At 38.7% G+C, this 11,553-nt stretch overlaps 2 protein-coding genes across 8 annotated transcripts; one reads left to right on the forward strand and one right to left on the reverse strand.

Annotated features, from left to right (window-relative positions):
• LOC103440482 (probable LRR receptor-like serine/threonine-protein kinase At2g16250) lies at window positions 1-4,114 on the forward strand. Its single transcript, XM_070827066.1, has 4 exons — window positions 1-2,427; window positions 2,799-2,927; window positions 3,058-3,080; window positions 3,220-4,114. Exons 1-4 carry the CDS (start codon window positions 449-451, stop codon window positions 3,783-3,785), a joined length of 2,697 nt encoding a protein of 898 aa, XP_070683167.1. The 5' UTR covers window positions 1-448; the 3' UTR covers window positions 3,786-4,114.
• A 463-nt stretch (window positions 4,115-4,577) lies between these two features.
• On the reverse strand, window positions 4,578-9,413 carry LOC103440481 (uncharacterized). Of its 7 annotated transcripts, none has more exons than XM_008379171.4 (17): window positions 8,923-9,413; window positions 7,902-8,224; window positions 7,651-7,728; window positions 7,310-7,530; window positions 7,136-7,228; window positions 6,951-7,034; window positions 6,726-6,842; window positions 6,363-6,468; window positions 6,196-6,264; window positions 5,996-6,049; window positions 5,847-5,904; window positions 5,623-5,699; window positions 5,473-5,543; window positions 5,319-5,379; window positions 5,163-5,222; window positions 4,987-5,049; window positions 4,578-4,883 (listed from the first exon to the last, which is right to left on the reverse strand). In XM_008379171.4, exons 1-17 carry the CDS (start codon window positions 9,188-9,190, stop codon window positions 4,761-4,763), a joined length of 1,926 nt encoding a protein of 641 aa, XP_008377393.3. In that variant the 5' UTR covers window positions 9,191-9,413; the 3' UTR covers window positions 4,578-4,760. The 7 variants fall into 7 exon arrangements, with proteins under 7 accessions (XP_008377393.3, XP_070683169.1, XP_028962472.2 ...); XM_070827068.1 differs by having other exon boundaries at window positions 5,319-5,364; window positions 8,538-9,411; XM_029106639.2 differs by having other exon boundaries at window positions 8,538-9,411.
• Window positions 9,414-11,553: the final 2,140 nt, after the last annotated feature.

Consider the following 11,553-nt stretch of genomic DNA (forward strand, 5'->3'; position numbering starts at 1 on the left):
TTTCCAAGTTAATTACAATAATCTCAAAGAGTGTCTTGGCATTTTTCTTTCCAAAAACTAAATATCAATATTTCAATATTTTCAACCACACCACCAAAAGCCATAACTGAAACTGAACATGGCTTCATTAATGGCTTCCGGTGGCTCTGACAGTGACTCCACAATACAAAGACATAGACACAGCCTTGGCCGTTGGTTGAGCGGGCGCACTCCTCACTGCTCCTCTCTCTCATTAAATGGTCTACCTCCTCCTCCTTCGAAGTTTCAAACCCACTCTCTTTTCGCAGAGTACTCTTAATTTTCAGTTTTGTTTGTTGGGTCTTTGAAGTTCGCAATTTTGGTTGGTGGGTTTTCTTGAGTTGCTGAAATTTTTAATCTTGGTAGAGAAAAGAAGAATTATCAGAGAAATGGTGGAGACCAAGACGGAGAAGAATTTCCATTGACGACCATGAAGTTGTTATCTGTAACTAAAACGGCAATGGGGGCGAGAGCCCAAGTCGGCGCCTTTGCCGTAGCGTTAATCTTGTTCGTGATTCAGAGTGGTTTTGCGCAGCAGGGTTCTTTGAGCTCCGACATGGAGCGGTCGGCGTTACTGGAGCTCCGGTCTTCGTTGGGTCTCAGAAGCAAAAACTGGCCCAGAAAGGCCGACCCATGTTCATCCTGGACCGGAGTCACATGCAGCAAGAATGGCCGTGTCACTGGAATTACCGTGTCCGGTTTGAGGCGAACCCGAGTGGGCCAGCAAAACCCCCGGTTCTCCGTCGATTCACTGGCTAATATCACCCTCTTGGCTTCTTTCAACGCCTCCGGGTTCGCGCTTCCTGGGTCCATACCCGACTGGTTTGGCCAAAGACTTGGTGCACTCCAGGTGCTCGACCTTAGGTCTGCGTCAGTCATTGGTTCTATTCCCCAGTCGCTTGGTAATTTGAAAAATCTTACTTCTTTGTATTTATCTGGCAATGATATTACTGGGATTTTACCTTCTGCGTTGATAAACATAACAGAGTTGGAAATTCTTGATCTTTCGAGGAATGCGATTACTGGGTCCATACCTTCTGGCTTTGCCAATCTTGGAAAGCTTGAAAGTCTTGACCTTTCTTCAAACTTCTTATCTGGGTCGGTTCCACCAGGTTTGGGAACCCTTTCAAGGCTTAAGTTCTTGGACTTGTCTGATAATAGTCTCACCGATTCGATTCCGGTTCAGTTTAGTAACCTTTCCCGGTTGGTTGAGCTTGATCTTAGCAAGAACACTTTGTCTGGGTCATTGCCTGTGGAACTGAGAGGGTTGAGGAGTTTGAGGAGGATGGGTATTGGAGATAATGCTGTGGAAGGTCCATTGCCGGAGGGTTTGTTTTCGAGTCTTGTTCAGCTGGAAGTTCTGGTTCTGAGTCGGAATAAATTTGATGGTGCTCTTCCTGGTGCCTTGTGGTCACTTCCCAGTTTGCGATTTCTCGATGTATCCCGCAACAATTTTACAGGAACTCTACCGAGCCTGGGTTCAAATGCTAGTGTTAGTGGCGCTGTGTTCAACCTTTCTCATAATCTGTTATATGGAAATCTTACATTTCCTGTTGGGAAATTTGGCTCAATCGATTTGTCTGATAATTTTTTCCAAGGCAAGGTATTAGAGGATAGTCAAAGCAATGATACTCTTACTGGAAATTGCCTACAGATTGTACCAAATCAAAAGAGTTTGCAGGATTGTAGGCAGTTTTATGAAGGGAGGGGTTTAAGTTTCGATGATTTTGGGGCCCTAGAACCAGCTCAGCCACCTTTCCTAGAACCTGAATCAAAGAGCAAGAACCGATTAACATTTATATTGGTTGGGATATTTGGTGGACTCGGCTTCATTGTGATTTTGGTACTGGTTCTGGTAGTGCTCCTGAAAATGTGCAATAAAGGCACAAATCAACGTGGAAGTGCAAATGTTGGGCCTGTTCCAGAAGGAGATGACCCTTCACTCCCCAAAGATCTCATCGATGCATCAGGTCGAGGAGATTCATTTACGTATGAGCAGATTCTCCATTCCACTTCTGCTTTCAGTGAAGCAAATCTTATAAAACATGGACACTCTGGAGACATATACCGAGGATCCTTGGCGAGTGGAACCCCTGTAGTTATCAAAAGGGTAAATTTGCATTCCGTAAAGAAAGAATCATACACGATAGAAATGGATTTATTCAGCAAGGTTTCACATACGAGATTGGTGCCACTTTTGGGTCACTGCTTAGAGCATGAGAGCGAGAAGCTTCTGGTTTACAAATACATGCCAAATGGAGACTTGGCTAGTTCCTTGCACAGGGTTACCAACTTAGGAGATGGCAATTTACAGTCCCTGGATTGGATTACAAGATTAAAAATTGCAATTGGAGCTGCTGAAATCCTAGCTTACCTACATCATGAATGCAGCCCACCGCTCGTTCACAGGTATTCCTCATCTTGCTTTCAGCTATTGTCACATCTTACAGACATTGTTCATGAATTATAGTGATTTCGAGTCCTCGTACTAATAAAATGTAGTATTTTTTGGCTCAAGTTAAATATGTCTAATAAACCTGCTTAGTCTATCAAAATAAAGATTCCGTAATGATAGTGAATGGTTACAAATACAACTATTGAAACCGAAGGCAAAGCATGCCTTGTGGTTGATAGTTTATGGTTACACCACTTGGTACCTTTCATTCGAGACTGTAGTTCCCTGACTGACTATAGTTTTTTACTTCATGCTTAATTGTGCTGTATTTTGCTAATTTTAGTTAGTTGACAAGCGATTGAAAGTTTATTTTTGGTTGTTGAAGAGATGTTCAAGCAAGCAGTATACTTCTCGATGATAAATTTGAGGTCCGGCTTGGAAGCTGGAGTGAGGTCCGTGTGCAAGAAGGGGATGGTAACCCAAATGTGATCACGAGATTGTTGCGGAAACAACAGTAAGTGTTCCTTATGAGTAGCCCTGCATTCCTAACATATGCAATCTTTAGCATTTTTTCATCAAATTATACTTCAGTCGTGGATAATATATGAGAAGCATAATCACAGTTTCCGTTCTGTCTTATGCAGAACCTTGGAACAAAGCCCTTATGGTACGTAAATCTACTTGAAACTTTTTTTCTGAAAATTTCGTTCCTGTATCTCGCTTCCCAGTTAAACCTCTCAAGTCTTGGGTCCTTATATTTCTCGTTCAATAGATTAATTAGTTTTCGTTTCTTTCTGCATGGACAGCCTCGGCATCAGCTGCTTGCTCATATGATGTATACTGTTTTGGGAAGGTTTTGCTTGAGCTTGTAACGGGTAAGCTTGGCATCAGCAAATCTGATGATTCGTCTACAAGGGAGTTGTTGGATCACACGGTGCGCTACATCAGCATATATGACAAGGAACTGTTGAATAAGATTGTTGACCCATCTCTGATAGTAGATGAAGATCTATTGGAAGAAGTTTGGGCCATGGCAATCGTGGCCAGGTCCTGCCTCAACCCCAAGCCATCTAAGCGTCCCCCGATGAAATACATCCTTAAGGCATTGGAAAACCCTCTAAAGGTGGTGAGGGAAGAGAGTTCCAGCTCTGCAAGGCTGCGAACAGCTTCATCGAGAAGATCCTGGAGCACTGCTTTCTTTGGTAGCTGGCAGCAGAGCTCATCAGATAGCGCCACCGCTCCTGGCCACACGAGCAGAGAGAGTATCAGTGGCTTAAAACGGGAATCCTCTGCATCACACAAAAGGTTATCAAGTGAAATATTCCCTGAGCCAATTGAAATACAAGATCTCGAGCGACAAGATGAACATTAGATATGAAGAACAACGACGTAGTCTTCACACAGACCACCGGTATCTGCGTTAAGCTCTGCATTGCTCTGCATCTGCGATTCTGCGTTAAGCTCGACGACGATGCCGGATAAAGATTACGAGCTATCTGGCGGATTGGAAATGCCTGGTGAAGTTGGTCTAAAAGTTGAGCCAGATTGTTATTGGTATGATAAGCTTGTTAAATTGAAGAAAACAAGCTGCAAAACTCAGTGACGGATGCTTTATAAAAGATCCCACGAGTGGAGTATGAATTTGTTACAGATTGGAAATTGGTAATAAATCTTATACAAGAATTTTCGTGGTTGTCAAAATTCAAACTTCATCAGATACAAAAGCATTTGCACTGTTTCTGGAAGCACTTTTTCTACAAACAAAAGCACTTAAAAATATTTTGGCATAACTCCTTACTTTAGTTATCGACAATGAAAATCGATAAAAGTCCCTGAGTTTGTCTGTTGTAATCTTTCCGTAAAAAATCCATCAATATCAAAAATACCCTTAAAAGGGTGATCACATAATCGTTCACGTGACCAAAATGATTCATGGTCAACAGTCTCAGGGACCACTTCTATCCATTTTCGTTGTCAGTAACCAAATTGAAGAGTTAAGCTAATCTCAGGGTTATAGCTAAAAAGCCAAACTTAAAAAGTGCATCTATGTCAAGAACCACTTTCTAGAAAAGCACTTCCAAATGCTTTTGCATAATACACTTCCAAACAAGTCCCTAACAACCTAGATCATCTCGAGAGAAAGAAATCAAAGTGAATCGGAGGATAGTCATAATATGCAAGAAACATTTCATTCAGAATGCAGAAAAGTTTGTACCACATATGGGGCAAAGAAAAGTAAAGGGCTTTTAAGCACTTAATTTACAGTTCTCTATTGGAGCAAATCATTTACAGTTCACCTAGATCATCCATAGATGCTCGCGTCTTCTTATCACGAAGCAAACATGCTTCACAGGGAAAGAATATCGAATTCATGGGGCATGTAGTCTTCGCTCGGCCTGTAGTATTTGTCGGGAGAGTAGAGACTCAAGTTGGAAACTTGGCTAGTATAAAGGCAGGCAAATCTCTCGACCTGCATCATGAAAACACAGTTCCAATTGATGCCATCTTAGAGAAAAAGGCTTAAGTAAGAATGTGTGTTTTTTTTTAAAGGTTGACGCCATTTTACACCGCACCTGATGGGAAAAGCGGGAGTTCTGATAGCCAGTCTTCATGAGTTGCCCCCAGATCTTATGAAACTGCAAATGTAAGCAAACCACAAGTCAACATTCTTGAAACCAAACTCATATACCACTGGACTAAAGCCTCAGAACTAGGAAGCATGTTTCATGTTGTACAAGAGAATCACTACCATTTGGTGACATTCACGTTGAGCCTGTTGATGGGCGAAACGCACTTGATCTCTTTGAAACTATAAAATCAAGCCATTAAGAAGTATAAATACGAATTTCACAACTGTTGAGCAACATCTGAAATAAACTTTACTCGGCAAGTTTAACAGGCTTACCTCCAAAGCATTGCATTCAGAAGATAATTTTTGCTTCTCCACAGTACTAAAATCATCAAATCTGATAAGGGCAATAGCATTTCTGTGTAAATTTTCGCTCACAATTGAAAATTTAATAAATAAAAGTACTATAGAATTCTAGATGAACACTGACTTGAGAGACCACTTTAGATGATGTATTTTGTCTTCAATTAGATCGCGTTCATTCCTCAACAATCGAAGTTGCTGTATGAACCAGCATACAAGTTAGCTTGTTGATCATGATACTACATTACAGCAGTTTCACAAGAAGTTTTAGAAAGACCTTGCGGGTATCTCTCAATTCCCATAGGAGTTCAACCTCCCTCTCTAGCTCTGGAACGACAAGCATTGTTCTCCACCCTATCCATAAAGACAAGAAATTAGGGAAAATATGATCACATTTGGGGAAGCAACGTAGAAGAAAGAAAACATGCACATTGTTTAAAGAAGTGACACAGATAACTGAAATCTGGAAAAAAAAAAAAAGGAAATTAGAAGACTCAGTACCAAGAACCTTTTTGCTGCGCAAAATATCTCCATATATATGGTCACCAACATAAAGAACCTATGAAAAATGTGTAAAATATTAGACCCAAGTTTGTTGGTAGCATCGGTTTTTCTTGCAACTGATGTACTTCCAGGAAAGAATAGTTCACCTGTGAACTTGACTCAATTGAAAGCAGTTTATGAAGATGGCCAACGCTGCCTCCCTGAAACAATGTCAAAGGCACTATTACTCAAGTTGAAATAATTAACACAATAATCAGAAAAATGGAAGGTTTTGTTATAGAAAATAAACTATTCAGATAAAGCTATTAATATGATCCTATAATGCACTAAATATTTAAAAGAGTACCTGGAAAACTCTACAAGCCTTCTTCTGTCCCTTCAACGATAACGTAGGTGCAGGTGAAGAACTTCCAACCTTTTGGAATATGAAATTAATTAATAAAACTAGATTAAATAAGAGGATACAAGTGTATAATGCGACATACAATGAATTATCAACATTAGCATACCAACCTGAGCCATAGGAGAACCATTATCAGTATTGATTAGCATCCCTGACTCGAGTTCTACCTCAAACAGATTAGCACGGTTACCATCATGAAAGAAGCTTGGCTTTGCACTGCATAGGTAACCACTTCTAATGGTTAGTAAAATGATAGTTACTATGACATAGGCGGTGTAGATGGCAAATGCTTAGCAAATTCAGAGATGGTGAACATAATGATAAACAGCATAACTCATAAAAACCTACACCATGTCAAAGGGTAGGGCAATTGAAATCCAGATTAGCAATCTCCAATTAAGGAATTAATAAAGTAGTGATATATGGTAAAGAATAACAACAAAGAACGCTTAGAGGAAAGGAAAAATCATGACCTGCCAGTGATGACAACATCAAAGTATTTAAGCCAGTCGAAATTGCATTTTCTACTACCATCCACTGTACGTGACTCGCAAAGGAAATTCATCACAATGTTTGTGTAGTCCCATAAACTGTAAGACGTAAACAAATTTATAAGAAAAATGTGTGTTATAGATTATCAGCAAAAACATATAAAATTCTCAAATTTAATTAAACAGATATAAAAGAAGCACAAATACCTGTTTGTCACCAGGAATGTAGCACGGCCAGAATCTCTCAGCATTTTGAGCATAGGAACTATGGAGGTATCTTCATTAATATACCTTGTAGCATTAATCATGAAGACCAAGTAAGATTGTTTTACCATTCAATTATTGATTAATCTGCATTATGTGAAACTAATACACAATGTTTATATCCTTACCGCTGAGGGTCATTTGCCACCATTTGCTTTAAAGTTCCATCACGGTGGCACAAATCAACAGCAGCTCGAACATCCTTGTACATAACAGCATAACTGAAAAGAAAAAAAACAAAATAAATATTGATATCAAAGAATTTTACCATCCATGGACCACGGAGCAAGTCGTATTCTTACTCAACACCCTCTGGAATTTTTCCTGGATTTTTGTCTTTGAAGTCAACCAGTTGGGCAAACATGTAAGCTTCAGCTAGAGCAAAGAGAGTATCAATGATAATATAATCTGGCTCGTCAAAGGAATCCCGTATTAATGTATTTCCATAGGTGTTAACTTTATCTTCCTTAGATAACTCTTTGAATCCATGGTAAGCAACTTTCACATACTTATGTCGATCCATCTGCACATCCATGTAATACAAGTATTCACACAGAGATTCACAATGCAATAAAGAATAGAAATCCAACCTGACTTGGAATGACCACATAAAACATCAAAAAACCATAATCAACGGGATCACCTTCAGGATGTTGCCTCTCTTCTTATCCAGAACCAACCCTCTGACCATATATGTCCAATCGAAGGACCAATTCAGCAACTGCGCCAGGTAATTATTGTTAATCAACATACTACGAATCGCTCATATTTTAAAATGGTAGCAATGATGTTTGCTACTGGTTTAATCGCAATATGAAACCAAAATAATATATGACATGTCAGCAACATAATGTCTTCCTGAAATGGAAAGAACAAAGGATAGAACAGACGAACCTCACGAGGGTATCCTAGATCATACACCAACTTTCGGATAGTTCCATCGTATGCAAGAGACTCAAAGGTTTCCGGCTTGTACTGTGCCAATGTGTAATCCATATCAAATCCCACCGCGACAATATTCTTCATATTCAACGATCTGTTGCAGAAAATCTGCTTTCTTAAGTCTATTTTACATCCTCCTTGGGGAGATGACCACACACATGGTTTCTGACCACCATCCGTCGAGCCCATAGTTGCAAAATGTGATGGCTTGTCACCTCCTACAGCAGTCTCGTGGCCCCTTTCCATCGAATAGCTGGCATGCAATTGATAACCTCCTGTTAGTTTATAGGAGTGGAGCAAAAATTAGAGCTTCTGATGGTGATTGAAAACGATGACATTTTCATTCAACTAAAGCATGATGCACCATATATACATTAACAGCTTCAGATTATGATTGTATACGGTACTTTTCAATAAAACAGCTCGAAAGTCCTCATTTTTTTCATCATTCTTGACCTGACCCATTTCGGAAATCATTTTCTTACAGAAACCCCATTTTCTGTTGGAAAATGAAGACGAAGAAGGAACAAACCAGAAGAAGAAGACCCCATTTCTACGAACAGAGAACCCGGGATTCGGGAAACTTACCCCCAGTGCCAGACAAAAGTGAGCGCACAGTGCACCAGGTTAAGTTCCGACTCCACGAATCCTCCCAGCTACGCTCCAGGAGACCTAAAATTTCCAGTTTTCTCAAAATTAAAAGAAAAGCTCTGTGCTGTTTGCTCTCTCTTTTATCGCTGTTCAAACCGCGCCCCCCCCCCCCCCCCCACAATACTTACAGCCCTCTCCTCCTACGAACTTCTAAAAAGCTTCACGCCAGATAACAAGGTAAAATCCCAAACCAACAAAAACCCACCAGCGACACGTAAATGCAGACACAGCCCTCGCAAAACTCACGCTTCAAAAGCTCAAAAAATGGCTAAAAATTTGAAATTTTTTGTAAGAAAAAACGAGGACGACAACAAGAACGGACCTATCGTGTGAATGCCTTTTCGTTTACCGGGAGAGCGAGAGCGGAGGCGGGGAGAGAGAGAGGAAGGGGAGGCAGCGGAAAGGTCGGGAGAAAACAGAGAGAGGCAGAAGGAAACGGGTTTCTTGGGAACACGCATGGTGGTTTTAAATAGGCATTTGGGAAGAGGAGGGAATGGGAGGGATGATAAGAGGGAATCGGATTCGAGGGGAATAATCTGGGAGATTCCGATGCCAATGGGATTAGGAAAAGGAATCGGAGCAAGTAACATCTAATTTGGGTGGGAGTTGGGTGTGTTATTCCTCCGCATTGGGAAAGGGAGAGGGAATTAAATTCCTTGGTGGGGACGACGGTGGTGAGAGAAGAGGGACGGTGGGTGGGTTGTTGTTTCCGTTTCCGGAAACGGGAAACTTTGGTGGTGGACGTGGTGGTGGTGGGAGAGTGGTGGGAAATTGTTCATGGGAGATTGAGATGCGGTGCCACGTAGACTGTGTAGAGGCTGAGATAATATTTACTTTTCCATTTTTAACTTTAATTGGGTTTTTAATCTTTTTTTAATTCTGTTAAAATACGGCATGGCCGCACATGTTACTTCATGGTGAAAGATTTTTGTTGTCTTCCCAAAAAAAAAAGATTTTTTGTTTTACTTTTTGTTAAAAACTTACGATCTCAATAATGATAATGATGATGATGACGATGATGATTATAAGATTTTAACTAAAAATTCATTATTATTGGTCCATCAACTCATCATAACGTGCAACTATAGTCATTTTCGTCAACTTAGTTGAAACTTTCGTCAAAATAAATCACATGTCATGCACGTGAGGCTAAATCAAGGGGTAAATATGGAAAATCAAATAAGAAAAATTGTATTAATTGTCCCTCAACTTTAATTCAGTTGGAGGAATGGTTCCTCAATTTTAATCTAATTGGAGCAATGATCCCTTAACTTTAACTCAATTGTAGCAATAATTATTCCAACATAACTCATTTTGACATAATTTTGACGAACTTGACGAAAATGACCATAGTTACATGTTTTGATGAGTTGAGAGGCCAATAGTAATGAATTTTTAGTTGAGAGACTATTGCTCTAATTTGATTAAAGTTGAGAAACAATTGTTACAATTTACTCTGATTATAAAACTAAACCAATAACAATTTTTTTTTTCTCCTCAAAATAATAAGATAGAATATTCTAATAAGATAGAATATTCTAACTTAAAAACATATTCTAAAGTGTAAAATTAAGCAATTATTATACTTAGTGTGGTAGTGTAAAAAGATTAGGGTATGTTTGAGAATTCTTACGTGAGAAGTACATTTTGTTCATAATTGGTTAGATGTGATTTTAAAATGACTGAAAGCATATTTAGAAATAATATTTTTGAGTCTCAATGTACTTGAACGTGCTTCGTCGAATAAGCACTTTAAGTGCTTTAGAAACCCAAAAATATGTTTTCAAAAGTGCTTTGGAAGAAGCACATAATTGCTGTTTCTAGCAGAAAGCACTTCCAGTACTTTTTCAAGATTCACTTGTGTTTTTATGAAGAATTGGTTTAAAAAATATTTTTCACAAAAAATGATTTCAGTCATTTTAAAAGTATTTTCTAAACAAGCCTTATAAACACTATTAAGCTTTGATGTTAAATGTTGTCAAAATCACTTTTAAATACGAAGGTGTTTTTAATTATTCTTAAACGACGTCCAATCGAGCCTTTTGGTGAGGAACTTTCAAGTCTCACGGGATCGATGCTAGAATAGTAAAGAATGAGTCACAATATACTAGATAAAAGAACTTAGATAAGAGGGATTTGATTAGCAAATGACTCCTTCCAACAGTGTTCTAAAAAAATTGTATAGGTGCCCACTTAATGGCTAGGCGATGGCCAGCTGCCGCAATTAAGCCAGAGTTGAGAGAAAAATCGACAAATGGGTTTCTAATTTTAATGTTTAGGTTTTTGGGCAAAGCTAAAATTGGTAAAGGGCTGAAATTTTAATTTTTAGGTTTTTGGGAAAAGCTAGAATGGCACAAACCAAATGATACCCAATCAAATATTTTTAAATTGTAACCAAATGTTCAACATTCCAAAACATAAATTACACGTTACCTTTTTTGCCAAAGATGACATATTTGTTTCCCATAATCTTTTTGTTGCGATGATCCAGCATAGTCAAGTTCATCTTTTATCTTGTAAATAAAGGACTAGATAAGATGACAAAGAGTACATAAGGTATGATGACTGAAGGTCGAAAAAGGCGAGAGAAAGGTTGGAATACGAGAAATTAAGACAATAACAACCAAGATGTTAATAAAACAAGTGTTATAATATATGGAATAATATTTGCATTCTTCTTTGGGGGATAATCGAAATTGTATCTTCACTTTAGAAATTTCATAATCGAAACTGTTCAATCTTTATGAAAACTACCATCACAAAAATCATTTAAATTAGATATCGTTTAGATATCCAAAAATATTAAATAAATCAATTGTTTAACATGAATATGTTACTTGATATCTAAACTGCTGATAAATGTTATATAACATGAGATGTTATTTGCATTTCAAAAGTCATTATGCATTCGTCAAAGTGTTATTTTTCTCTATTATGATGTGGTGGTTGATGT

This window comes from Malus domestica, chromosome 08, assembly GCF_042453785.1.
Source record: "Malus domestica chromosome 08, GDT2T_hap1".
Classification (NCBI taxonomy): domain Eukaryota; kingdom Viridiplantae; phylum Streptophyta; class Magnoliopsida; order Rosales; family Rosaceae; genus Malus; species Malus domestica.

What these genes read in the sequence shown, in the direction of transcription:
- LOC103440482 (XM_070827066.1), top strand. Translation starts at nt 449, where the DNA reads ATGAAGTTGTTATCTGTAACTAAAACGGCAATGGGGGCGAGAGCCCAA. An exon ending in AGATTGTTGCGGAAACAACA is followed by an intron (nt 2,928 to 3,057) that starts GTAAGTGTTCCT and finishes TGTCTTATGCAG; the next exon opens with AACCTTGGAACAAAGCCCTT. An exon ending in CTTGGAACAAAGCCCTTATG is followed by an intron (nt 3,081 to 3,219) that starts GTACGTAAATCT and finishes CTGCATGGACAG; the next exon opens with CCTCGGCATCAGCTGCTTGC.
- LOC103440481 (XM_008379171.4), bottom strand. Translation starts at nt 9,190, where the DNA reads ATGTTACTTGCTCCGATTCCTTTTCCTAATCCCATTGGCATCGGAATC. An exon ending in CTGAATGCAATGCTTTGGAG is followed by an intron (nt 5,223 to 5,318) that starts GTAAGCCTGTTA and finishes TTGATTTTATAG; the next exon opens with TTTCAAAGAGATCAAGTGCG. An exon ending in ACTCCCGCTTTTCCCATCAG is followed by an intron (nt 4,884 to 4,986) that starts GTGCGGTGTAAA and finishes TTCATGATGCAG; the next exon opens with GTCGAGAGATTTGCCTGCCT.